This window comes from Narcine bancroftii, chromosome 4 (assembly GCF_036971445.1).
Source record: "Narcine bancroftii isolate sNarBan1 chromosome 4, sNarBan1.hap1, whole genome shotgun sequence".
In the NCBI taxonomy this organism is placed as follows: domain Eukaryota; kingdom Metazoa; phylum Chordata; class Chondrichthyes; order Torpediniformes; family Narcinidae; genus Narcine; species Narcine bancroftii.
In genome coordinates, this window is record NC_091472.1 from 250,441,200 (window position 1) to 250,469,191 (window position 27,992).

The 27,992-nt window shown below is 39.1% G+C and overlaps 1 protein-coding gene across 3 annotated transcripts in view; it reads right to left on the minus strand.

The window, feature by feature from the left end:
• ankar (ankyrin and armadillo repeat containing) overlaps positions 1 to 27,992 on the minus strand; it is a 109,413-nt gene that overhangs the window by 55,062 nt on the left and 26,359 nt on the right. For 2 of the 3 annotated variants that reach the window (XM_069934716.1, XM_069934717.1), the window contains 4 exons: positions 19,877 to 20,054; positions 11,234 to 11,456; positions 2,354 to 2,555; positions 1,280 to 1,488 (listed from right to left, as the gene is read on the minus strand). In XM_069934716.1, the coding sequence (XP_069790817.1) occupies positions 1,280 to 1,488; positions 2,354 to 2,555; positions 11,234 to 11,456; positions 19,877 to 20,054 (812 nt within the window). The remainder of the gene's footprint in view (positions 1 to 1,279; positions 1,489 to 2,353; positions 2,556 to 11,233; positions 11,457 to 19,876; positions 20,055 to 27,992) is intronic. The other variant, XM_069934718.1, reaches the window with a different exon arrangement.

Below are 27,992 nucleotides of genomic sequence, written 5' to 3' on the forward strand. Positions count from 1 at the left end.
CCATTTACTTCCTCTTTACAAGTGTTAATTTAACAACTACTTTGGAACTTGATGAAAGAAAATTCTATTTTTCGTGTCACTAAGTAGATTTATCAAAAGCATCCCAAGACATTGCAATCAGTATCTTTTAAAATTCAAGAGATAGCAAATGACAGCTCATGATTTCAGCTCAAATAGGAAACAATGTTGGACCTTCACTACAACAATACTTTCTGTTATGACAAAAGCAGATATGGCATGTTGTTTTGTATTACCAGTATTCAGTAACAGATCAACACAGTTTTGAAACTTCCCTTAGAAGCATACACTTGAATAATGCATTGAAATAATTGTAAGTTCTGACACAATAAGTTGACATCTGCTTGTGCTGAGCGAGATTAAGCGAGGAAAATAAATTTTGGCATGGTTGAGCAATGTAAGACAACTTTAAAGAAGCAAAATGCTGTGTAAACAGGCATGTATTCAAGGTTGTAAATGAGAGAAGACAATGGAGATCCCTGTGGGGATTCAGTGTGAGGATATTTCTTAGAGATCCATGCACTTGACAGCTGAATGTTACAACTTTAATCGGGAGTTATGACAAGACAACACAACAGGCCCAAAGTGCCAGGAATTAGGACCTGTTCTCCAGAATAGAAGACTTAACCAAAGAAGAAAACAGAGGTTTTCATTACTCACTGCTAGATCACAGGGAAACAGTAGGAAGTCCTACACATTAGTCATTGAATAAAACATCAATGATTTGAAAGTCTTCCTGCTTTGATTAACACTGAGAAACCAATGTGTTTACATTGTAGTTCTCAACCAAGAATTTAGCTTTATTCATCTTTGTAAAATTTACAAAATCTTTAATGATTTCAATCTATCATTAGATTATTAGAGGGTCCCTTTAGCCAGTTCGGCATTTCAGTAAGATCTACTGGTCTAAGTGCTATTATAGGCAAAGGTTCTCTGCAAGATTGTTTCCTGATTGACTTTGATCAATTCAAATCCACCACCATTGTCCATTTCTTTCATTGAACTGTTTGTAAGGTCAGAAAACAATGACATTGCTCAGGTCTGTGGGGAGCTGATGAGTCATAAGTATGATTGGGAGATTCTGTGATGGTCATGGTCCTCCAAAATGTTTGTATTATTGACTACTAACATTGCTCATGGCTTGGATAAACAAAAACTTCACTGGTGGTTATATCATCTTTACAAAACATAATGAAAATCCAGTTATATTATTATGCTACATAATATATAGAAATTCTTAGAAAAAGCAGCAGCACCATGCCTTTAAGAAGATTCCAGACCTGGAGTTCTGGTATGTTCTGCTCAATGATGAACTTCAGAATATTTATGTGGAAGTAGAGTGCTGCTAAATGAACAATATTGTTCCCTTCACTGTCAGTTTTTAGCATACTTGCTCCAAGAGATAATAAATATTGAAGTGTATCGAATGCACCAGCCATTGCAGCAAGTAGTAATGGAGATGCTTGATATCTAAGCCAAAAATAAAATTAGAATGCATTCATGAAATGTGTATTAAAGAAATATAATAAAAAAATATAATTTAATTTGCAGATATCATTATCAAGGTTGATATTTTTATTACTTTCTTAGCAGGACAAATATTTTCAATCTAGCTTTCATTTGCCATGTTTGCAAACTCATTGTAGTTGACTTTGAGATGAGCTCCCATTTAATAATGAACAAGATTACTTCCTTCCACCTCAATAATATCACCTGCTTCTATTCCTGCCTTACCACATCTGCTGCTTTATTAGCTCCAAAAGACTGTTCTGCTAACTTTCCTGGCTGGCTTTCTTTTTGTTGACACTCTATAAATCACCTCATCAAAACCTACCAACCATATACTAATTTATAATATGTGTTTCTCCCAAGCTCCCTAACCTAAATTTGATTTAGTCTTCAGTTTTAAAATTCCTATAAATATTTTCTTTTCCTATATCTGTAATCTCCCCACAAATTCCCCTGATCTTCTATGATATCTGCATTCATCTGATTGTGGACTCTTGCACATCCTAATATTAAATTGCTTCACCATCATTAAGTTTGTTTGTAGCTGTCCAGCTCTCCACTCTGGAATTCTCTTCTTTTAATCTATCTGCCTTTCTACTTCAATTTTTACATCTGAAATAATTCTTAAAATCTACCCCTTTAAGTTCTTAGCTGTCTTTCTAAATATTTCTAAATGTGGCTCATAGTCAATTTTTTTTTCATGATACTTTTTTACTCTCCTTGGTCGATGTAACTTATAGAAAGGCACAAGAAATTCCAAATTATTTGTCACATTTTTGTTTCTTTTAAATTATATAATTACAATAAATAGGAAAAAAAAACTTACTGAGCTGATGTCTCTAACTCTAACAGTTTGGGATCCTTTCTATGCAGAGCTCTGACACAGGAAACATTGTTAAAAAATGCAGCAAAATGCATTGGTGTCCAGCCCCGTGCATCAGTCTTCGTTTGATCTGCCTGTAAGGCGAGGAGGCAGTTCAGGGCACCAAGTGACCCACACTTCGCAGCCATATGCAAAGCTGTTTGACCTACAAGCAAAACAATTACAAGTTAAAATAGAAAATAAACTTGTTGAGAGGTTTTGGGGGTATAAATCAAATCCCAACACAATCTGTATCCAAACTGACTTCTGACCTGAACAGGCATAATTTTTCTCAAAGTAGTCTTAACTCTACTTGGAGGTATTTGCAGAATACAGTGTCCACACTTCAGAAAGGCATTTGCATTCCTCTTGGGCATATATAACTATCAACATGGCCTCTAAGGCAAACTTTGTTGAAAATGCATGGTCAATCTTTGTTGGTCATGCTTTGACTAGATATCACTTAGACTGAGGATGGCTTTGAAAAAAATTGCAAGAATGACCTCCTCAAGTCTAGGCACTGCTGTCTATCTACTCCCGTTTCTAGTATCATGCCTTATAATTGGCATTAAATCAAAATCAAAACCATCACCTGAAATTTATTTGCTATTCAGGGTGAAATTCCTTACAAGCAGAACATGCACCTGTTTTTGTGCTTAGGTTGTTCAGTTATCAGTACCATATTCTGTAGTACATGGTACTGTACTGAACAGGAGGGTAGTGATGGATAGATGATGCAAAGTTAAAGGCACTGTGTTTAAACCTGTTTTAAGCTGGGCAGGTTACATTATAAAGCAAGTGGAACAATATCTTTATATCAAGATTTCCTAATGGGGAGGATGTAAACTAATTTGGCATAGGCTTGCAATCAGAAAGTACAATTAGAAAGAAGGGAAATGTGCATAAAGCATTAAAAGAACACCAAACACCAGAGAACAAAATTTTACTGGATTACATAGAAACAGATAAAAGATAATACAAGAACTTGGATAACATGAGGGAGGAGTCATGTGATGGAGTAGTGGCCGGTAGGAGAATACCAGCCCTCTCCAGAAAAGAAGAAATAAAGTGAAGAAAACACAAAGTTCAAGAAACATAAAACACAACAAATAAAAGATAAAATTGTGGAGAAAATAAAGAAAATGGCACCCAAGAAGGAAAAAGTAAAAACAAAGGGGAAAAAAAGAAAAAAAAGACGCTGGAAGAGAAAGGAGAAGGCCTTACTTGCATGAAGAAACAGGGAGCCATCGTGGAGAAAAGAGCCCGCTCCCCAAGGTTGGTGACGACCCCACAGAGTCGCGACCTCCTGACCGCTGGACTGCAAAAATGGCTCTCTGAGCCAAACAGAAGTGCACAACTGCACATGCGCACACTAAGGAAAAAGAAAACATTGACGGGAGGGGGCCCAGCTGAGGAGCGAACTAACACAGCGTGACTAGCTGAGGGATACCCGATTCAGGGCTCTCAGCTGGAAGAAGAGGAAAGCGACAGGAAAGGGAGTGATAGGAAAGAAGAACAGCAACAGGAGGCCCAACAGATAACTAGCCCAGAAGAAGAGGACCAACAGTAAGAAGCCATGCAAAAAAATGCCCAGCAAAGTGAGGCAAGCAGCTCAACAAGAAAGTCAGAAGAGACACAGATACAAGGAAGAGAAGTAGAAGACACAAACACAGGTGGAGACACAGAAGAAGAGGAAGAAGAAAACCAAGCTCTGCACAGAGGAATAGAAGGTAAAATAGATGGACAATATATAGATAAAAAAAACTTTTCAAGAACAAATGAGAGCATTAAAAGAATGGTTGACATTAGAATTTAGTGAAATGAAAAGAAAAATGAAAAGTACAGAAGAAAAAATGAGCAGAATATTGCTGGTCATGACAGAAATAGGGAAAAGATTAGAAAATGTGGAAGAACGAGAAATGGCTGTAGAAATGGAAGTGAATGACTTAAAAAGAAAATTGGAAGACAGTGACAAAAAAGTTAAAGAGTCACAAGAGTTGTTAGCTCAGAAGATTGATATAATGGAAAACTATAGTAGGCGAAACAACATAAAGATAGTGGGCCTAAAGGAAGATGAAGAAGGCACAAATATGAAAGAATTTGTAAAAGAATGGATCCCAAAGGTCCTGGGAATGCTATAAATACAGGAAGGAATGGAAATAGAAAGAGCACACAGAACACTAGCCCCGAAACCACAGACACAATAAAAACCAAGATCGTTTTAGTAAAATTTCTGAGATACACGACAAGAGAAAATATACTGGAGAGGGCAAGGAATAAAATTAGAGAAGACAAAAAACCATTGGAATACAAGGGTCAAAAAATATTTTTTTTACCAGACATAAGTTTTGAACTCCTAAAGAAGGGGAAGGAGTTTAACACAGCAAAATTGATCCTATGGAAAAAAGGCTATAAATTTATGTTGAGATATTCAGCTGTGCTTAAAATATTTATCCCGGGGGAGCAAAACAGACTGTTCTCAGATCCGGAGAAAGCACAAGAATTTGCAGAATGTCTGCAGGACAGAAGGAGAGATGAAGAGATGTAACAAGAACGAAGAACGATGACAAACTACATATAAAGATGTAAAAATAATGAATAAGTAAGAACTAAAGAAGGGAAAGAAAAGAAGTAAGGGGGGAAAGAGGGTGAGCTTTGTTGTATGTGAAGATAAAAGTCTTTTCTGGAGTGGGTTGGGTGGGAGAGAATAACAGTCACTGAAATCAGTTGATGATTGCGAGCGGGTTAGCAATCCAAATGGAGAGGGGAATTGTGGATGCCCGGTAAGGGACAAGAGGCAACTCAGTGGGGGGGGGGGGGGGACATTTGGGGTTAAGGGAATTTTAGATGTGGGAGTTGTTGAAGTATTTTATGTTTTAAAAGTGTTGTCATACATTGAGTTCAAAAAGGGGAAACTGAGAGATGAAAATGGGGAAAAGGTGAGGAAGCGGAAATGAGGTGTAAACAGAATATGAGATGGCCATGTTGAACTATATGACTATAAATATTAATGGAATACATAACCAAATTAAACAAAAAAGCCTATTAAATTTCCTGAAAAAATAAAAAATAGACATAACATTTGTGCAGGAAACACATCTAACTGAAGTGGAACATAATAAATTAAGGAGAGACTGGATAGGGCTCATAGCAGCAGCATCATATAATTCAAAAGCCAGAGATGTAGTTATATTAATCAATAAAAATGTACCAATCAAAATAGAGGAGGAAATAATAGATCCAGCAGGGAGGTATGTAATGATAAAGTGTCAGATATATTCAGAATTCTGGAATTTGATCAATATATATGCACCTAATGAAGAGGATCAAAAGTTTATGCAAGATATTTTTTTGAAGATTGTAGATACGCAGGGGAATATATTGATAGGAGAGGATTTTAACCTTAATTTGGACCCAAAGTTGGATAAAACTGGACAAAAGACTAGCAAAAAGAATAAAGTGGCCAAATTTATGGTTAAATCAATGCAGGAAATTAAACCCAAGAGGGAAGGAATGGTCATATTAATTGAGTAGGCATAAAACATATTCAAGGATTGATATGTTTTTTGTTGTCAACCCATATTCAAGGGAGAGTCAAGAAAACTGAATATAAAGCTAGATTGATATCTGATCACTCACCCCTGTTATTAGCAATAGAACTGGAGGACATCCCACCAAGAACATATAGATGGAGATTAAACTCCATGCTACTTAAAAGACAGGAATTTAGAGAATTTATTGAATGCCAAATTAAAATGTACTTTGAAATAAATACGGAATCAATGAAAGACAAATTTATATTATGGGATGCAATGAAAGCCTTCATTAGAGGGCAAATAATAAGTTATGTAACTAAGATGAAAAAGGACTACAATTGGGAAATAGAACAGTTGGAAAGGGAGATAGTAAGTACAGAAAAAGAACTAGCAACAAGGGAAGATATAACAAAAAGAGAATTGGCAGACAAAAAAATAAAATACGAAACATTACAAACATATAAGGTGGAGAAGAACATATTGAAAATAAAGAAAAAGTATTATGAGCTAGGAGAAAAAACACGCAAAATATTAGCCTGGCAACTTAAAACAGAACAAACTAAAAGAACTGTATTGGGACCAAGGAAAAAGGACAAACAAATTACATATAATCCAATGGAGATTAATGAGAACTTTAAAGAATTTTATGAACAATTATACCAAACTGAGAAAAAGGGGAAAGAAGACAAAATAGAAGAGTTTCTAGCTAAAATTGAACTGCTGAAATTGTAAGAAGAGGAGCAAAACAAGCTGATAAAACCATTTGAAATAGAGGAAAAACAGGATATATTAAAAAAGCTGCCAAACAATAAAATGCCTGGAGAGGATGGATTCCCAATAGAATTCTATAAAACATTTAAAGAGTTATTCATTCTTCCTCTCCTGGAAGTAATGAATTAGATAAAAGAAACACAAAACTTGCCAGATTCATGTAAGACTGCAATAATTACAGTAATACCAAAGACAGGGAAGGATCCACTAACACCAGTATCATATAGACCAATATCTCTACTTAATTCAGATTATAAGATAATACCAAAATTATTAGCAAACAGATTGTCTGACTGTGTACCAAAAATAGTAAAACAAGATCAAACTGGATTAATTAAGAAAAGACGAACAGCGGATAATGTCTGTAAATTTATTAATTTAATTCATGCAGTTCAAGGAAATAAGAAGCCAACAATGGTTGTTGCTTTAGACGCAAGGGCCATTTGATAGGGTAGAATGGAATTATTTATTCAAAGTATTACAGAGGTTCAACCTACCATAAAAATACATTAATTGGATTAAAGCATTATATAATGGACCATTGGTGAAGGTGACAGTAAATGGATATGTATCGAACCAATTTAAATTAAGTAGGACAAGTAGGTAGGGATGTCCACTATCTCCCTCACTGTTCGCTTTAGCAATAGAACTATTGGCAGAACTGATAAGAACAGAAAATAAAATAAAAGAGGAGTATAAAATAAGTTTATTTGCAGATGACATCATAGTATACTTAACAGAACCAGAAATATCAATAAAAGAACTACATAAGAAATTGAAGGAATATGGAGAAATATCGGGGTACAAGATCAATGCAAATTAAAGTGAAGTGATGCCAATGAGTAATGCAGATTATACAGAATTTTAAAAAGAATCACCATTTAAATGGCAAACACAAGCAATCCAATACCTAGGTATTAGATTATATAATTTAAGCCACCTATACAAATTAAATTATCAGCCATTAATGAAGAAATTACAGGAAGACTTAGAACATTGGAAAGAATTGCCACTAACATTGATAGGGAGGGTAAATTGCATTAAAATGAATGTCTTCCCAAGGATACAATACCTATTTCAATCATTACCAATTCCCTTAACAGAGAAATTCTTTAATGAACTAAAGAGAATAATAAGGAAAATCTGATGGAAAGGGGGGAAACCTTGGATAGCGTAAGATAAATTAACAGAGTGGTACAAACAAGATGTTTTGCAGTTACCAAACTTTAAAAATTATTATAGAGCAGAACAATTAAGGTATTTATCAGATTTTTATCAGACAAGGGAAAAACCAAATTGGACTAAGATAGAGCTAGATAAAATAGGGGAGAAGGTACCGGAACATATACTTTATAAGTGGGATGAAAAGCTGGTGCAATATAAAAGCTCACCAGTACTGCATCATTTACTCAATATATGGAAGAAGATTCCCTTAGAAAGGAAAAAAAACAAATTACCAACTACCAAAATTATTATTGATGCAAAATCAACTAATACCTTTTACAATAGATAACGTTTCATTTAGAGAATGGTAGAGAAAAGGAATTAAAAGAATAGAAAATTGTTTTTTGGGAAATCATTTATTAACATTTGAACAAATGAAGTACAAATATGGAATAACTCATGGTACAATGTTTGCATACCATCAACTGAAAGCCAACTTAAAGGACAAATTGGGAAGTAGACTGAGATTACCAGAAGGAAGCAGCTTCGAATAAGTGATTACAGAAACAATGATAATAAAAAGATTTATAACGAACATGTACATCAAGCTGCAAGAGAAGGAAAATGATGAAATAAGCTATAAACCCAAACAAAAGTGGGAAAAAGATTTAAACATAAAGATAAAGAATGAAATATGGGAAAAGTTATTCTCTGGAACTATGAAGAATATAATAAACACAAGGTTACGCATGATACAGTGTAATTGGTTACACAGGACATATATATAACGCCTCTAAAGTTAAAAAAATGGGATCCAACATTATTAGATAGATGTTTTCGCTGTAAGAAGGAAATGGGAACAACAGTACATGCAATTTGGGCATGTGAGAAAGTGAAAAAGTTTTGGGAAGATTTAAATCAGGTATTAAATAAAATTACAAAAAATCCAGAGATCTTTCTTCTAAGTAATATAAGTAGTAAAGAATTAGGCTTCAAACTGGATGAAGCGCAAAAAAGATTTATTATGATAGCCTTAGCTGTAGCAAAAAAATGTATCATGTCAACTTGGAAATCAGAAGAGAGCCTGAGAGTACAGCAATATAGAAACATAGAAACATAGAAGATAGGAGCAGGAGTAGATCATTCGACCCTTCGAGCCTGCTCCGCCATTCAACGAGATCATGGTTGATCTTAAAGTTCAGTACCCCATCCCCGCCTTCTCTCCGTAACCTTTAATACCCTTATACTGAAGAAATATATCTAATTCCTTCTTAAATATATTTAATGAACCTGCCTCCACTGCCCTCTGTGGCAATGAATTCCACAGATTCACCACCCTCTGGGTATAGAAATTCCTCCTCATCTCGGTCCTAAATGGTTTGCCTATTATCCTCAAACCATGGCCCTGGGTTCTGGATTTTCCCATCATTGGAAACATCCCATCTGCATCCATTCTGTCCAGTCCTGCCAGAATTTTATATGTCTCTATGAGATCCCCTCTCAATCTTCTAAACTCCAGCGAGTACAATCCCAATTTGCGCAATCTTTCCTCATAAGTCATTCCTGCCATTCCAGGTATCAGCCTGGTGAATCGCCTCTGCACTCCCTCCATTGCAAGAACATCCTTCTTTAGATAAGGTGACCAAAACTGCACACAATACTCCAGGTGGGGTCTCACCAAGGCCCTGTACAGCTGCAGTAAGGTATCCTTGTTCCTATACTCAAACCCTCTTGATATGAAGGCCAACATACCATTTGCCTTTTTAACCGCCTGCTGTACCTGCATGCTCGCCTTCAGAGACTGATGTACAAGTACCCCTAGGTCTCTCTGCACTTCCCCATCTCTTAATCTATTGCCATTCAAATAGTAATCTGCCCTCCGGTTTGTATTACCAAAGTGGATAACCTCACATTTATTCACATTGTAGTGCATTTGCCATGTATCTGCCCAGTCCCTCAATTTATCCAAATCACACTGAAGCTTCCTGACCCCCTCTTCCATGCACACAACCCCTCCTAGCTTAGTGTCATGGTACATGGAAATGAATAAATGTATTCCATTGGGAAAAAATAACATATAATTTAAAAAATAAAGTCTCATTATTTGAACAAATTTGGGAACCGTACATGGAACACAACAGAGAGGGCTTGCCTCGGACCTTCACCCCCTAAAATGATAAAATGATAAGAAGACAAAATGACTTGATCCAGTGTGTAAGAGTAGATGACACCATTTTCTTGTTTATTTTCATTGTGTGATGACATTGTTTAATGGTTTTATTGTATTGTATATGTTGAACATTTAATGGGTTTGTAGGGGGTGGGAAGGGGGGAGGGAAGGTAGGGGGGAAAAAAGGGGAGAAAATGCCACTGTGTATATTTAAGAGGGAAATGTTTGTATGCATTTTGATTGATATGGTTCACATTGTGAAAAATTTTAAAACAATTAAAAAAAAGAACTTGGATAACATTATAGTACAAATATAGTTCATGAGCAGCATAGTTTGCATAGCGGTTAGAGCACCAGCAAATGGGACATGGGTTCAAATCCTGCGCTGTATGTAAGGAGTTTGTATATTCTCCCCATGTCTGCATGGGTTTTCCCCAGGGGCTCCAGTTTACTCCCATTGAGGGTGTAGGTAAATTGGGCAGCATGGACTCATGGGCCAAAATTGCCTCTTACCACGCTATATATCTAAATTTAAAAATCCACAAAACAAGGTACACAGGACTTTGGGTACAATTGCTAAATAGGATTGTGGCATGGATAGAGGAGCACCTAACCATTAGAAAATGAAGAGTTGGATTAAATGGAGCATTTTCTGGATTGGAAATCAGAAACCAGTGAGGTGCCATCAGGATCATTGCTTCAACCATTTATGACTATATTGATAACTTTTACTAGATGGCTCAGCAGGTTGTGGATAAGTAAGTAGGTTAAAATCTGGCTATATAATATTGAAAAATGCAAGGTTATCCACTTTGAAATGAAGAAATGCAAAAAAAAAATCAAGTACATTGAGTTGACAAAATGCTGCAAAGCAAAGTTATGCAGAGGCTCAAGTACTAAATCTGAACTTGCCAATACAGCAATTCATTAGGAAGGTCATTAATGAACAAAAGTTAAAGTTTCAGGTCTGGGACCCTTTGTCATGCTCCATTCCATGATATAAATGCCAAGTACATTAACTGTATGCTATAGAATACTTTGTTATTTAGGTTATATTTATAATAATATTAGCAACATAATGTATCAGAATCAAATATGTAAACAGAAATTTGTTTGAAAGGTTTAATTAATTGAAAGATCCTATTCATACCAAATTTGATACCTTTATATCTTTTACGTATTTAACATGCTTTAGGAGCTTGCCTGAATTTTCAAAATTGTCATTGCGAGGTTGATTGACTTTCAGACGTATTGTGGTCAGCTGGCAAATAATAGGCACATGATTATGTATTGCAGCATGATGAATAAGTCCATAACCAGTTTCATCCACAATTCCAAGTTGTGACATTGGATTTTGTTGACAGTATGAATAAAGGACAGCAGCCAGTCCACTGTCAGTTACAGATATTAGACCAAATGGCAAATTCTGCACAAAAACAAAAGAAAGCAACACAATTTCATGAAATTTACATTTTTGCAAAGCATTCTTATGAACCAGATTTTTGAATGTTTATGAAATTATTTTAAAACAGATCAGATCCCATGAATGCTGATGTGTTATCCTAATGTCAAGCTAATATATAGCTTAATTCTGTGCTCATGCTCCATGTTGAAGAATTCCAATGGGCAACTGACCACTTGAATCTATATCAGGAGTTTAAAAAAATTTTGAAATAGAATTGCAGCACAAAAAAATAAACCAGAGGCAGGCAAAGAATAGGACAGCACTAAGTCTCAGAATATGTGTGTGTTTGGGAATGGAGGATTGTGAAGTTCTGTGGAAAAAGTCCATTTCTGGATTTGGAGGCAGCAATGAATAACTGGTAGGTATTTTACATGTTCAGTTCAACATATTGAAGATAGAATTAAGAACTGTACTTAAAGCCCAGCACAAAAGATTTAAAATCCCTTTGGAAAGAAGATTTATGCTGAAATGACCTTGATAGGAATCTCCAGTACTTTCTGTTATTCACACTTGGAAGTCATGCCAAGTATTAAATCAGAGGAAAGCATGTTTTTAAAATCATCATGCCTGTCCTGTACATCAATTGATTGAATTCATGCCTATATGCTTAAAGGAGAAATGATCATTGACTGTACCCACCACAGGAGGGCAATAGATAGCACAGGAGCATTCAAAATATTAGATGCAAAAACTTTTGATTCTCAATCTCTGCATTGAATGTTTGAACAGATAAAACATTCAACATGCTAGGAAGTCTTCAAGATCAGAGACGAAGCCACATTGAGGGAGATGACTGACAGGATTCAGGGATATCAAGTCAAGTTGACTGTCATCTAATTGTGCAAGTACAACCCGACAAAACAGTATTCTCCGGTCCTTGGTGCAAAGCACACAGACAACCAGACATAACACACATACAGACAAACAATACATCTGCAAGAATTAACAAGAATCCAAAGTTGACCATAAATTTATACAGACACACAATATATGTGTGAATATGAGTGACCATTACCAGTGGGAAGGGTTCTGGGAGAGCCTATGTTGATGCTGGACTTCTCCCTACATAGTTCTGTACTCCAAGACCTGATTCCACTGTTGGTGAAGTTCAATGAGCACACAAAAAATTATTCATCTGTGACTGCACAAATAGATTCACACATTGAATGCCTTCAATATTTATCTAAGAACTCTACCAATCATTTCCATCTGATACTCTCAAATTCACTAAAATTCTCTTACATACTTAGCAGCTCTCCTATACAGGTTGTCCCCAGTTTACAAAGCAGGCATCACCTCACTGGCTGGACAGGCTGGCCTGCCCTCTGTACCTGTAGCTCCTCCCTGTAAGATCCCTAAAAAGGCTGAGACCCCTAGTCTCCTCCCTCATACCTGCCTTGGATGTGAGCCAGCAGCATGTCGAGGTATGCCAATGTTTTCTGATTAATAAAGCCTTTGACTATTGCTTCTGTCTGTGGGTGGTCATTGATCATGCCACAGGGCTAGGATGAACTGAGCAGAGATGGGACCACCTAGCAGATTCACCTGCTCGGTCACTGAGACAGTGAGGCCTGCTGGTGGCTGCTCTTCCCTGGCCTGGTTGCTTTCCTGTCATAGCTGTTCTTAATAATTACCTACATGTTGTTTTTGTTCATTTCTGACTTAGAAAAACCAGGAACAGTATCATGACTTGGGATCTGCCCGTACTCACAAACAAAAATCACAGCAATTCACTCATTGCAAGCACATCGCTCAGACACATTGTAACAGACTTCCCTTTCAATGTCCATAGGGTAAATAATTTTGAGAAGTGTGTTGAATGCTGCTGATCATAGGATCAGCTGGCCTATAGGCAATTGCTAGCATATGGAGTGGAAATGGTGGAAAACCACAGTAATGCTTTCAGATAATCCTCTTTCTCATATCCCATTTATTCCACATTCCACAATTCCTTCTTGGTTATAGGTGATGGTTCTCATATGGAGACTTAGGGCTACACATGCAGCGTCATTCATTCCCAAAAATTTGGGTAAGCCTGCTACAGGGGTGAATCCAGAAATATGCACTGCCTGCTGGTCTCTGTTCAAAGTGGAGGAATTTAATTTTCTCCATGATTGGACAGTCTTTATGACATTACCAATGCAATGATGTTCTACAGATTGCACCGCATGGCATATATTAGTTACCACTAACTAAAATTATCGAGAAGCTAAGAAGTTCAAGGCCACTGTAATCTACATGTCTATATGCAGAGCAGTTTATGAAGGAGTACAAAGATCAGCTGAGCTGGGAGAGAGATCCCAGTGACCATGTCCTTTGAACATTTCATCCTCTGAAATTTTGCTCTTTGAACATAAGCATGTAAACCCAAAAGACTTCGGCTCCTCCCCAACCCATTACATATTGTGAAACACTCGAGAAGCTAAGAAATACTAACTGGATTTTCAAACTAGCAGATTGAATTGGTAAGATACTGATCAATTTTAACAGGGAAGCAGGGAATGTAAAGGTTAAAACCTTGTGTTTTTGATTCTTAGTTAATTTTGTGCCTATCCCTTTATGAAAAAGTATTGTTTGTAGTGTTATCATAGTGACTATGAAGTAATATGTCGTAATATCCAAGCAGACAAAGAGTTTACATCTCATTCTTTGACAAACCATGAAAGAGACGCGAGCTTGAGATACTTTTCTTTGAATTCGTCTTATTTCATCTTATTCCTTTTTGAATATCTGTTTAAAGTTGAATATTGTTATATCTTTAAATACTAATATAGTATATGCTTTGTTTATTCATTGTTATGAAAGTCTTAATGCGAAGTTATTCAAAATGTTTATTTTTTTATCAATGAATTAAAGCTTCTTAAAGCTGCATCTTCAAAGTTTGGTTTATGGATTAATGAGAGTAATTTGGAATATTGTCCTCACATTTCTTTGAAGATGACACGTTTTGAAATTAGGATATATTAGAACATAGAAAGTGTTTTCTATAGGGAACACAGACTGCAGAAAACTGGGGAATAGATCACTAGAGACACGGAGGAGGCTGTTGGATTCTATGCGAGAAGCAAAAGCGTGGCAAGTGGGCTAGCATTGAGGTTAGACTGAGAGTTAATTCCTTCAGACCCACATTTTCAAAGATCTTACTTGCAAATGTAAGATCACTGGAGGAGAAAATGGATTACCTGAGGGTGCATCTGAACTAGAAAAAACTGCTGGCCTGCTGTGCTCTTATGATTACAGAAATGTGTTTCCCACCTGCCATTCCTGAAATGATCCAGCTTGATGGCCTTATCTCTTTCAGGACAGACAGAGATGCTGCAGCTTCTGGCAAGACTCAAGGAGAGGGTCTAGGCATTTACATCAGTGAGAACTTGTGTCCAAATGTCTTTGTTGTAAAAATATTCCACTTAGCAGATAGAATACTTGATAGTGAAATGGAGACCCTCCTACCTGCTCAGGGAATTCTTGGTCATGTTGATTGCAGCAGTTGCATTCTGCCTTTGGCTAATGAGGGTGACTTCAACTACGCCAACCTGAAAGCAGTTCTACCATGATTTTAACAGCCTGTCAATTTCTCCACAAGAGGGGAGAGCACCCTGAATCATTTGTACACCAACATTCCTGGTGTGTGTAAGGTTGCCTCTTACTTTCACCTTGGATTCTTGGATTATATATCAGTCTTGCTAACCCTGGCATACAGACCATTGGCAAAATGAATGAAGATAATTGACAGGGAGATCAACATTGGCTGGGGGAGAGCTGCAGCAGTGGTGGGGAGAGGGGCACAGCAGTGCTACAGGACTGTTGTGAGACCACTGACTGGAGCTGTTTAATGGAAGCAGACATCTACAACAGTCATGTAAACATTGAGGAATACACAAGCTCAGTGACTGGCTACATTAAAAAGTGCACCAAGATTAAATGCTTCACAAACATGGCTAACCAGAAATTATGGTTGGATGCAGAAGTCTGGGCACTTCTCAGAGCTTGTGATGGTGCCTTCAGGACAGGAGACAAAATAGCACAAAGATCAGCTAGGGCTGAACTGTCCTGAGCAATCTGGAAAGCAAAGCATGGGTACACACAGAAGATCCATAGACAGCTTTGAAACACCAGCGACACGAGGTGCCAGAGTAGGGACAGACTACCAAACCTGGGAAGGGATCATTGGAAGACATGGCACTGGCAAGTGTAACAGCAAACAACTTGCTGCTCCTCAAGACATCTGCCATACATGACCTTGTCATCACCAACACCCTGTTCCGCCTACCCACCCATAAGAAGACATCATGGATGCAACCACACTCGAGGCACTGGCATCTTATTGACCATGTCATCACCAGGGAAAGGGACAGGATGGATATCAGAGTGATGAGAGCCATGTGTGGTGCCGACAGCTGGATTGACCACCGCCTCATTGTGTCCAAGTTTAGGCTTCGCATTCTGCCCATGAGAAGACCCCATGGGCAGAAGATTGCAAAGAGGCTGAATGTCTCCAAGCTGAAAAGGAGCAGGGTTACAGAAGAATTTGCCGATGACCTTGAAGGCAGACTGCCAGACACACCACAAGAAGACGGGACCAGCGTTGAGGAACAGTGGATGGCCTTCAGAGACGCAGTCTACACTACTGCCCTCGAACATCTTGGACCAGCAACCTGAAGAAACCAAGACTGATTCGATGAGAATGATGAAAAAATACAGGCACTACTAACGGAGAAACATCAACAGTACAGAGTGCATCAGAATGACCACACGTCACTAGCCAAGAAAGATGCCTTTGCCAGCACAAGAAAGGTGCAGAAAAATCTTCGCGAGATGCAGGACAACTGGCTCAGCAAGAAGGCCAATGAAATCCAGGGCTATGCAGACAGCCACAACATAAAGCGCTTCTATGATGCGCTTATGGCTGTATACGGACCCCAGTCTTCTGGCTCCTCACCCCTCCTCAATGCAGATGAGTCACAGCTGCTGACAGAGAAGAAGTGGGCTCAGCATTTTAACCGCCCTGCCAACATCAATGACAAGGGTATTGCCTGCCTGCCCCTGGTAGAGATCAACAAGAACCTCAACACCCTCCCCACAGTAGATGAAGTCAGGAAGGCAGAGAAGCAACTCTTATGTGGCAAAGCATCAGGACCTGATGCAATCCCTGCTGAGGTATCCAAAGCAGGAGGCCCTGTCATGATGCAAAAGCTGACTGTACTCTTCCAGTCCATGTGGAAAAAGGGACAGGTCCTGCAACAGCTGAAAGATGCCAGCATCAACACAGCGACCTCCTCATGACCTTTGTCAATCTAACCAAGGCTTTCAATACGGTCAGCAGAGAAGCCTTGTGGAATATCATGGAGAAGACTGGCTGCCCCAGCAAGTTCATCCACGACGGTGTGATGGTGAAAGTTCAGGATGATGGCGACAAGTCAAAGGCCTTCCCAGTGACAAATGGCGTCAAACAAGGCTGCGTTCTTGCCCTGACTCTGTTCTGTATGGTATTCTCTGCCATGCTGACAGATGCCTTCCGTAACTACGAAGAAGGAATTCACATCAGGTACAGGACTGTTGGCAGGTTGTTCAACCTCAAGCATCTGCAGGCATTTACAAAGGTGCAAGAGACTGTCATCAGAGACTTCTTGTTTGCTGATAACTGCGCATTCAATGCCAGCACAGAGCAGAAGATGCAGCGAGAAATGGACTGCTTCTCACAAGCCTGCAACAACTTCGGTCTCACTATCAACACCAAAAAGGCCAAAGTTATGTACCAGCCTGCCCCAGGAAAGACATTCCAGGAGCCGTGCATCATAGTGAAGGGCCAGAACCTCCAGGCAGCCGACAACTTCACCAATCTGGGCAGCATACTCTCTCGCGCAGTGAACATAGATCCTGAGGTCAACAACAGGATTGCCAAAGCCAGCACCACCTTTGGGAGACTCCATGAGAACATCTGGGAGTGGAGAGGACTCAGCCTTACCACCAAGCTGAAGGTCTACTGTGCAGTGGTCCTTACCACCCTCCTTTACACCAACGAGACCTGGATTGTCTACAGTAGACACACCAAACAGCTCAACCACTTTCACCTGAGATGCCTCCGCAGACTCCTCTATATCAGGTGGCAGGACAAAGTCCCAGACACAGAAATCCAGGAATGAGCTGGGCTCTGCAGCGTCTACACCCTCCTGCTGAAACCCCAAGCCTGGTGGGCTGGACATGCGGTCAGAATGCCAGACAGCCAAATGCCTAAGCAGCTGCTGTATGGAGAACTGTGTCAGGGCAAGCGCTCAGTTGAGGGGGGTAGAAGAAATGTTAGAAAGACTACCTCAAAGTGTCCTTCAAAGTCCTGAGTGTCGACATCAATACGTGGTAGACCCTTGTCCTCGACCGTCCAGCTTGGTACAGCAAGATCATCACAGGAGCCCATGCAGCTGAAGTCAGGCGCATCATCGAGGCACAACGAAAGCATGCTGTGCACAAGGCCCGAGCAGCAGCCACTTCTGTCCGTCCTGTGGTGAGCCTTCAGGGCCCAAATTGGCCTCACCAGTCACCTCCAGACCCACAGCCACCAATCTCCAATTTGATTTTGAAGCCATCTTTGACTATGAAGGACGAACAACAACAACAAACAATATAGTAAGGGATCAAAACTATAACAGACCACAAGACAGCCTTGCGAGTCAAAGACAAACCTTCCTAACAGAATGAATATACTTTCTGCATGGTTCAACAAGAAGAACAGGCTGATGCTGAAGAAAGCTCCATGTCCCCCTAATGAACAGACCCACTGCATTGCCTCAGTCAAGGTACAGAAACCCTATCCAAGGTGAAGCTACACAAGGCAGCAAACCTGGTAAAGTACTGAAGAACTGCACAGACCAACTGACAGATGTCCTTACAGACATGTTCAACACATCATTGCAACAATCCATCATCCCCACGGGTTTCTAGACAGCCACTACCATCCAAAATGGGTTTAACAGGTCTCATTGATGACTGCCAGTGGCACTGACCTCCACTATTATGCCATGCTTCAAGCGTCTGGTGATGGAATATATCAAATCACATCTCCTTGAAATACTGAACCAATTTGAATTCACTTGCAGATGGAACTGTTCCACTGATGATGCTATAGCCTTTTCCCTCCACTCCGTCTCAACCCATCTGGAGAACGACACTTCATACGCCAGGCTGATGTTCACTGACTTCAGCTCAGTATTTAATATAATCATTCCCCAGAGGCTAGTGGAGAAGCTCTTTTTGCTGGAATGCCACAGCACTCTTTGTAACTGAATTCTGGACTTCCTTACAGAAAGACTAAAATTTATCTGGGTTGGCAGAAAATGTGAAACACCATCACGCTGAGTATGGGTACACCTCAGAGCTATGTCCTCAGCCTGTTCCTGTTTACGCTACTGACCCATGATTCTATTGCCAAATCCAGTTCCAGCAGAGTCATCAAGTTTGCAGATGGCACAACAGTAGTTGGCCTCATCAGTGACATAAATGATTTATAATACAGAGAAGAGATGGAAAATCTCATGAAATGGAGTGAGAACAACAAAATAAGTCTCAACACCGACAAGCAGAAGGAGATGATTGTGGAATTCAGAAGGACCAGGGATGACCATTCACCACTACACATCAATAGCTCAGTAGTGAGAGAGTAGACAGCACCAAGTTCCTCGTAGTCCACTTAAGAAATGAAATTTCCTGGACACACAACATCTCCTCACTTGTAAGGAAGGCACAATATTGACTGCTTATACTGAGAAGACTGAGCTCTATTGAGAGTGTCCTGGTTGGCTGCATCACAGTATAGTATAGTTACTACAGAGAAATGGATTGGAGGGAGAGAGAGAGAGGATTAGGCCGGTCTCCCTCCCCACCATCAAAGTGATCTACTAGGATCGTTGTTTAAAACAGACTCACAAAATCAGTGAGGACCTCTACCACCACACGCAACATCTTCTAGGGAAAGAAATACAGTACTATCAGAACTAGAGCCATCAGGCTGAGCAACAGCTTCTTCCAATGATCAGTGAGTCTGCTGAAAACTGAGTCTGATAAACTTTTCATGCAAACCCTCCATAACTTAACTATTTATTTTAAAATAAAATGTATTTATTTTATTATTTGTATATACGTACTCTGTATATATATATATATATAGTTTTTTTTCTATGTTATGACTGTACATTTGTTTGCAGTGCTTTGCACCAAGGACCACAGAACATTGTTTCATCAGGTTGTACTTGTACAATTGGATGATAAATAAACTTGAACTTGAATGCTACAATGTTTTGTCAATCAGTCTTTTCTGCTCAATCCTCTAAAGTATGACATGATTCTATAACTATCTACTGAGAATATGGATAATTGAAGTGTCTCAGCACCTTGCATTTTGTGGCTCTCATGGCACCAAATTTTTTCTTTAATTGTTCATTCATCTGGTCTTCATTTAATGGTAGCTTAATGGATTTGAACATGTGCACTGTTTCACTCATGGCTCCCCACCACTGAAATTTCTGAGTTGACCGTAAGTTTTCTAATTCTATGCAGATTACATAATAACTGTAAAAATAACATTAAACAAGACATTTTGAAGCATGGACAAAATTAAAATATAAATTTTGGATAAGCCAAAGTAAAATCTGAAATAAGAGCAAAACAGTGCACATGGTTTTAATCTGAAATAGAAACAGACTGCACTGGAAACACCCAACAGGTTAAACAGCATCTGTGGAGAGAGAAGCAGAGTTAATGCTTCAGGTAAATGAGCTTAGTCAGAAAATCACTCATTTATTCTTTGGTTTGAGTCACAATATCTTTGCTAAAATAGAAATTACAAAACTACTTTTAGCTTTAGTGTCTGGGCAACAGAAGAAGGAAAAGAATCAACATTAGGTTGCATTCTAATTTAAAATAGCTGTAATGATTGAACTATATCTATTATCCAGGTAAGCTATTCTTTAATTTCAAGCAATCAAGAATCAGAAATTATAATTTCATAAAATTTAGTGGTAGTTCATTGTATTGAAGGCATCCTTCACAGTTTTGTGACATTTACTTAATAAAGGAGAATGAAATCAAAAAAGTATGCCCTAGATTTCAAATTTCATTGCAGGCACAATTAAATTTCAAGATCAGTTTAAGATTGCACACTCAGAGCATAAAGCAAATTTCCCTCTCCTCCATGGACTCTTAGGAAAGGCAGCCAACATACTAAAGGATCCATCACACTCCTGACACACTCTCTTGTCCCTCCTCCAATTGGGAGAAGACTTGAAAGTGTGAAAGTGGGCACCAACTTGTTTAAAGACTGTTTTTCTCCACATAGCCATTGGGCTTCTGAATAAATAGATGCTATCTTGCTGCCTTTGCCTGGTGCTAATTGAACATAGTAATCCTATACTCTGTAATTATGCTTTTTACTCAGCTGTATGAATGTTGGAGATAACCTGTTAGTCTGTTTGCAGGAGAACCCTTCTCACTCTACTAGGTATTTTGTGGCAAATAAACTTAAAGAAATTCTGCCACTGTATCATCCAGTGCACCTTCAAATTATTGCAACAAATGAAGAACACCACTTATTTAGGTAGGAAGGCAATTAGCTACAGAATCTGATTGTAAAAGACCTATTCTATATACTGTATCATCACCAAAGATTGCTTAGCTCAATTGTTACCTTTTAAGCTTTATTCAAGGTGGAAATACTGACAGATATTTTTCTTCTCCTGATAACCAAAAGAGCAAGGCAAAGCATTCACATGCTGATGGGCAAGAGCAAGACTGGGGCTGAGCAGAAGCAGATAATTGTTCTCAATAATTTTGTGAAAAATATGCATGGAAATATATCTATAGAAAAGAGCACCCATGTCCTAATGCAGGCTGTGGACCCAAAATGTCATCCTTCCCTTTGCCTCCATGGATACTGCAGGATGTGCTGAGTTCTTCTAAAAGCTCCTCATGTCCTACAATCGCCTTAATGCTCAAAAATCTATTGATCTGAAAATGAACATATTCAATAACTAAACACCTCCAATTAAAAATAACCACAGTTTATAATACACTGCATAAATAAATTTCTTCTCTCATTTCCAAATGATTGATTCTTTATCTTGAAATTATATCCACTCACTCCAGAATTAAATTCTCAAGCTGAAGACCCATCATAAGTTCACACTAGAACTACTGGTGATTATAAAACCAGAAACCAGTTTTGAAAACCAGTCTTAAATCTGAAATGTTAATTCTGTTTCTTTTTCTAAAGATACTGACTGACATATAGAATGCTTCAGCATTTTCTGTTTTTCAATTCTGCTATCAATTTTTTATATTTTAATTGATAGTATAATCCCAAGAAACAACATGCAGACAGTTTGGCCTAGCTAAATATATCATTCTTTCGGTACTCCAAACTAAATATCATCAAAGATTTTAGCAAGACTTACTTTTGTACTCCAGCCCCCTTGCAATAAACGCCCATCTACCATTTGCATTTCTGATTGCTTATTGTACCTGTATGTCTACTTTCTACATCCCATCAAATACCACAACAAGCTTCCTCCATATATCAGCTGATTAGTTTCACAATATTTAAAAAATACAATGGTTTTCTGTGTTCACCAAAGTGCATAACCCTTCATTTTCCCAAATTATTTTCCATTTGTTACCTTGTTACTCAATCATATTCCTTTGTGAACTCTTTCAGTCATCTTTCGATCGTGGGAAGTAAGGAAACAAACAGTGAGGTCATGGAACCTATACAGATGAAAGAGGACGAAGTCCTTGCTGTCTTTAAGCAAATAAGGGTGGATTAATCCACAGGGATGTGATGTTGATATTTTATAAGGCACTGGTGAAACTTCACAGAGTACTGTGAGCAGTTTTAGGCTCCTCATTTAAGAAAGAATATGCTGACGTTGGAGAGGGTTCAGGGGAGGTTCACAAGGATGATTCCGGGAATGAAAGGGTTATCATATGAGGACCATTTGACAGCTCTTGGCCTGTACTCATTGGAATTTATGAAAATGAAGGGAGATTTCATTGAAATATTTCAAATGTTGAAAGGGGTGCACAGAGTTGAAAGATTATTTCCCATGGTGGGAGAGTCTAGGACAAGAGGGCACCACTTCAGTATTGAAGGGCATCAGCTTAAAATTCGTTGCCACCAGCAGTTGTGCAGGCTAGGTCATTGGGTGTATTTGAGGCAGAAATGGATAGGTTCTTGATTAACCAGGATATCAAAGATTATGAAGAGAAGTCCAAGCAGTGGAGCTGAGTGGGAAAATGGGTCAGCTCATGATTAAATGATGGGACAGACTCGATGGGCTGAATAGCCTATTTCTGCTCCTATGTCTTATGTTTTCACTTATGAGAAAGTCTTAAACAAGAGGAGATTGCAATTGCTATTACAAGAGCCAGGCTGACTAAGGCTATCAAGGAAGCAAAGTGTGTGCATGACCAGAGCATTCATTGTCACTTCCTGGACAGCAACGGCACACGATGCATGTGGAAGGGCATCCAGGATATCACCAACCACAAGACTACACTATTTGCCTGTGCTGATAATGCTTCCCTCCCAGATGCACTAAACAACTTCTACGCGCATTTTGAGGCAAAAAAACAAGGTGGCGGCGAAGAAGACCACTTTTCCTCAAAATGATCAGGTGCTTTCTCTTACAGTGGCCAATGTGAGCAAGAACAACCCACAGAAAGCTGTTTGACCAGATAACATTCCCGGTAGAGTGTTCAGGGGATGTGCTGCTCAGCTGGCAGATGTTCTCACCGACATCTTTAACATCTCACTGAGAAGTGTCATGGTCCCCACATGCTTCAAAGCCACCACCATTGTCCCCATGCTGAAGAAATCATCTGTATCCTGTCTCAATGACTACCGCCCTGTTGCACTCATATCTACTGTCATGAAGTGCTTTGAGAGGCCCATTATGGGGCACATCAAGCTCCTGTTGCACCCGTCACTGGACACCCTGCAGTTTGCATATAGATTCAACCGCTCTATGGATGATGCATTACCACCACCCTCTCTCTAGCCCTCACTCACCTGGAATGCCATTTATTGACTTCAGTTCAGCATTCCACCTCTGTACCTAATAGGTAAGTTGAACCTGCTGGGTCTAAACACCTCCCTCTGCAATAGGATTCTTGACTTCCTGTCAGGGAGACCTCAGGCAGTGTGGATCAGAAACAACACTTCCAGGACCATCACACTGAACACAGGGACGACCCCCCCCCCCCCCCCACCCCAGGGCTGCGTGCTTAGTCCACTGCTGTTCACTCACGACTGTGCAGCAAAACACAGTTCGCTGACAACACAATCGTGGTGGGCCTTATTTGTAAGAATGATGAGTCAGCATACAGAGATGATGTGCAGTCACTAATGTACTGGTGCAGAGCCAACAACCTGTATCTGAACATTAATGAAACAAAAGAGATGGTTGTTGACTTCAGGAGGACCGAGGGGGATTACTCTCCACTGACCATTGACAGTTCTACCGTTGAGGGTGTCAAGTGCACATCAAGTTCCTTGGTGTGCACTTGGCAGAGAATCTCACCTAGTCCCTCAACACCAGCTCCAGAGCCAAGAAAGCCTAGCAGCGCTTTTACTTCCTATGAAGGCTGAGGAATGTACACCTCCCACCCTCCATCTTCACCACATTCTACAGAGGATATATTGAGACCATTCTGAGCAAGTGCATCACTACCTGTTTTGGAAGTTGTACCACCTCATACCATAAGACCCTACAGAGGATAGTGAAGTCAGCAGAAAAGATCATTGGAGGCGCTCTTCCTGCCATGATGGACATCTACAACACACGATGCACATGGAAGGAAACATTGTGAAGGACCCTCATGTAAACTTTTCTGCTTTCTGCCATCTGGTAGGAGGTATCATGGCACTAGGACCTTTACATCCAGATTGGGCAACAGGTATTTTCATCAAGCCATCAGGCTCCTGAATTCCCAGAACATATGTGGATAATGTACCATGGACTTTTATTGTATATGTCTTAATATTTTAATTTCTATTTTAACTGGTATTTATGTAAATCTGCTCCATGGTCCTGGAGAAACACTATCTCATCTTTACCATGCAATTCATGGTATGAATGGCAAATAAAATGATGACTTGATGAGAGTATTTCAAGATAAGGAGCTGGTCATTATAAAAAAAGATTTGAATTTTTTTTTCTCACAGAGATAGTGAATCTGTGAAATTCTCTACCCAACATTTGTGGAGGGCAGTTCATCAGAAAGTGGAGGGTGATAACTTCTTGAGGGGGCCTATTCTTTTTCCTGCATATCTGTATTCTTATGTTGCTGTGTTCTAGAGGTTTATGATCTTTCATCAGAATTGGTAGTTCTGATTCAGACTTGAAAGGTGGATATTTGAAGTGGTTGAATTCAAAATTCAGGGTTGTAATATGCCTAGATAGAAGGTGAGATGTTCCTCAATTTACATTGAGCCTCATTGGAATACCATTATTGTCAGTGTATGATGTAGAATTAAAGTGACAGGTAATTGCAAGCTCAGGGTCTCCATTATAGTCTAGTACGGTGGTCACCTAATTTGCATTTGGCTTCTCCATTGTAAGTCTCAATTACAGGGCACTAAATTAAAGATATACAAGTAAATCATTGCTTTACCAGGAAGAACATTTGGGTCTCTGGAGGGCAGGAGAAGCGATAAAAGAATAGCTGAGGGAAATGCAGCAGTCACATAAATATATCTGTGAATAAAAGAGAAGTTTTTGGTGCAGAAAGAAGACAAAGCCAGTGAGTTATAGAGGGAATAGTGTCTTCAGAATGTAGGGGAAGATGTGCTTGGTAGTGACTTGAAGTTGAAAGTGGAAGAAATTAGAAAGAATGATCCACTGTAAGTGGAAATTGCTTAGGTAGAAGGTGGGAAGAAAGGAAAATGATCTCTGGATTGTACACCTCTGGTTTTCCTTTCCAAAAGTAAACAACCATCCCTTTGGTTTTGGTGGCATTAAGTGAGGCGTTGTTGTTGTTAGAACACCATTCAACCAAGTTTTCAATCTCTTTCCTGTGTGCTGACTCATCACCCCTTTTTATACAGCCTACTACGATGGTATCTTCGACAAATATGTAAATGGAGTTGTTATTATGCTGAGGTACACATTCATAGCTATTGAGTAAGTGGAGCCTGTGTGCTGGGGTACTGAATGGAGATTTTGTTAGAGGTGTTCTTGACAAACCACACTGATTAGGGGTGAGGAAATCTCCTAATTGCATAGTGGGTTATTGAGGCCGAGGTCTTGGAGTTTGTTGATTAGTTTAAAGAGGATGATGGTGTTGACTGCAGTCAATAAAGAGCATCCTGATGTATGCATCTATACTGTTTAGGTGTTCCATGGATTTGTGTAGAGCCACTAAGATGGCATCTGCCATAGACCTGTGGCTTTGGTAGGAAAATTGCTACAAAATTCACCTAGCCACTCAGACAAGAGCTGATATGCTTCAACACCAACATCCCAAAAAACATTTCATCACTGTAGATATGAGTGCCATTGGTTGGTAGGTATTTAGGTACGTTACCATACAGAGCAATTGAAGCCTGTTTGAAACAGGGGTTTCCACACCTTTTCAGAGTGTGATGTTGAAGATGTCAGTGAATACACTTACCAATTGGTTGGCACAGATTTTCAGTACTCAGTTGGTCCTCTTCTGGAATGGATGCTTTCCTTGGATTCACTCTCCTGAAGGCACCCATCCTGTCATCTTCAGATACCTTCAGTAAAGCATCATCGGGGACATGGGGGTGCGCAATGGTTCTTTCCTGTTTTGGTGGTCAAATCAGGAATAGAAGGCATTGAGCTCATCTGGGAGTGAAGATTTGCAGTTTCCTATTACACTGGATTTGGTTTTGTAGCTTGTTATATCATTTAGCCCCTGCCGCAGCTGACGAGTATCTTCATTGTTTCCATTCTTGTCCAGAATTTCCAATTCACCTGGCAGATTGCTTTCTTGTGAAGGGTTCTTGATCTCTGTACTTGAATGTACTGTGATCTATCTCTCAGCATGTTCCAGATTTCATTGTTCATCCAGGGCATTTGGTTGGGAGAAACCCTGAACAATTTGATGGTTGCACACTCGTCCACAGCAGTTCTAATAAAGTCCATAACAGCCTTGGTTTAATCATTCGGATCCTCAGTTGTATCATTATAATACTTTCAAGATTTTCTCTTGAGTAATGAAAATCCATAATAATTGATCAAATAATTGATCATTGATCAAAATGAAAATGAGTGTGAATTGGGTTCTCAGGAAAATATACAAACAATGTAAAAATGTCTGGAACAAACATTGTTAGACCATACTCTGATGTCATCAGAAGCATCATTTATGAAGTAATTTAATTAGCAATCTGACTGTCCTAGTAGATTGGCCAAAGAGTAATTTTCACAAATGCAAATACTTTACCAGAAGACAATTATATGGAACATATAACACTACAGCACAAGTTCTCTGGCTCTTGTATCTATGCCGAATATGATGCCCAAAATAAACAAAATCTGCAGGTTGCACATTACCTATATGACTTGAATATTCAAGTCTTTATTTAAATGCCTCTTAAACATATCTACTGTATTTACTTCCATCACTACTCCTGGCAAGATCCAGGCACCTACCAATCTCTGCATAAAACATTTGACTTGTTTATCTCCTTCAAACTTTACCCCTTTCAACTTAAACACATTCCTCTAAAATTTGACATTTTTATCTTGGGGGTAAAAAGATTCTGTCTGTCTATCCTATCAATTCCTCTCATGATTTTCTAAACTTCTATCAGAGGTCCCCTCAGCCTCTGATGCTCTAGAGAAAACAACCCAAGTTTGTCCAACCTCTCCTCATAGCCCACAGCCTTGAATGCAGGCAATATCCTGGTAAATATCTTCTGTACCCTTTTCCAAAGCCTCCACACCATTCCTGTAATGGGGCGATAAGAATTGTACACAATGCTCCAAAGCTTTAGAAATCTGCCACATGACTTTCTTACTTTGACACTCAATGTCCCACCTAATGACAGCAAGCATGTTGTTTGCCTTCTTTACCACCCTATCTACTTGTATCATCACTTTCAGGGAGTTATCAACTTGGACCCCAAGATCCTTATGTACATCATTGCTGTTAAGGGTACTGTCTTTAATATATGCCTTCATCTTGAATTTAGCCTCTTAAAGTGCAATACCTTACACTTGCTCAGATTAAATTCTATCTGCCCATATCAAGAGCTGATCTATATCTACTTGTATTCTTTGATAACCCTCTAATCTGTCCACAACTCCACTAGTCTTTGTGTCATCTGCAAGCTCGCTAACCTATCTACCCGCCTTTTCATCCAAGTCATTTTTATACATCGCAAACAACAGGGATCCCAACACCACTGATCACATCTTTGGTGGTGGTGGAAATATTCATTTTTGAAAGCTATTATTTGTGAGGGAAAATAATATTTGAAGAAAT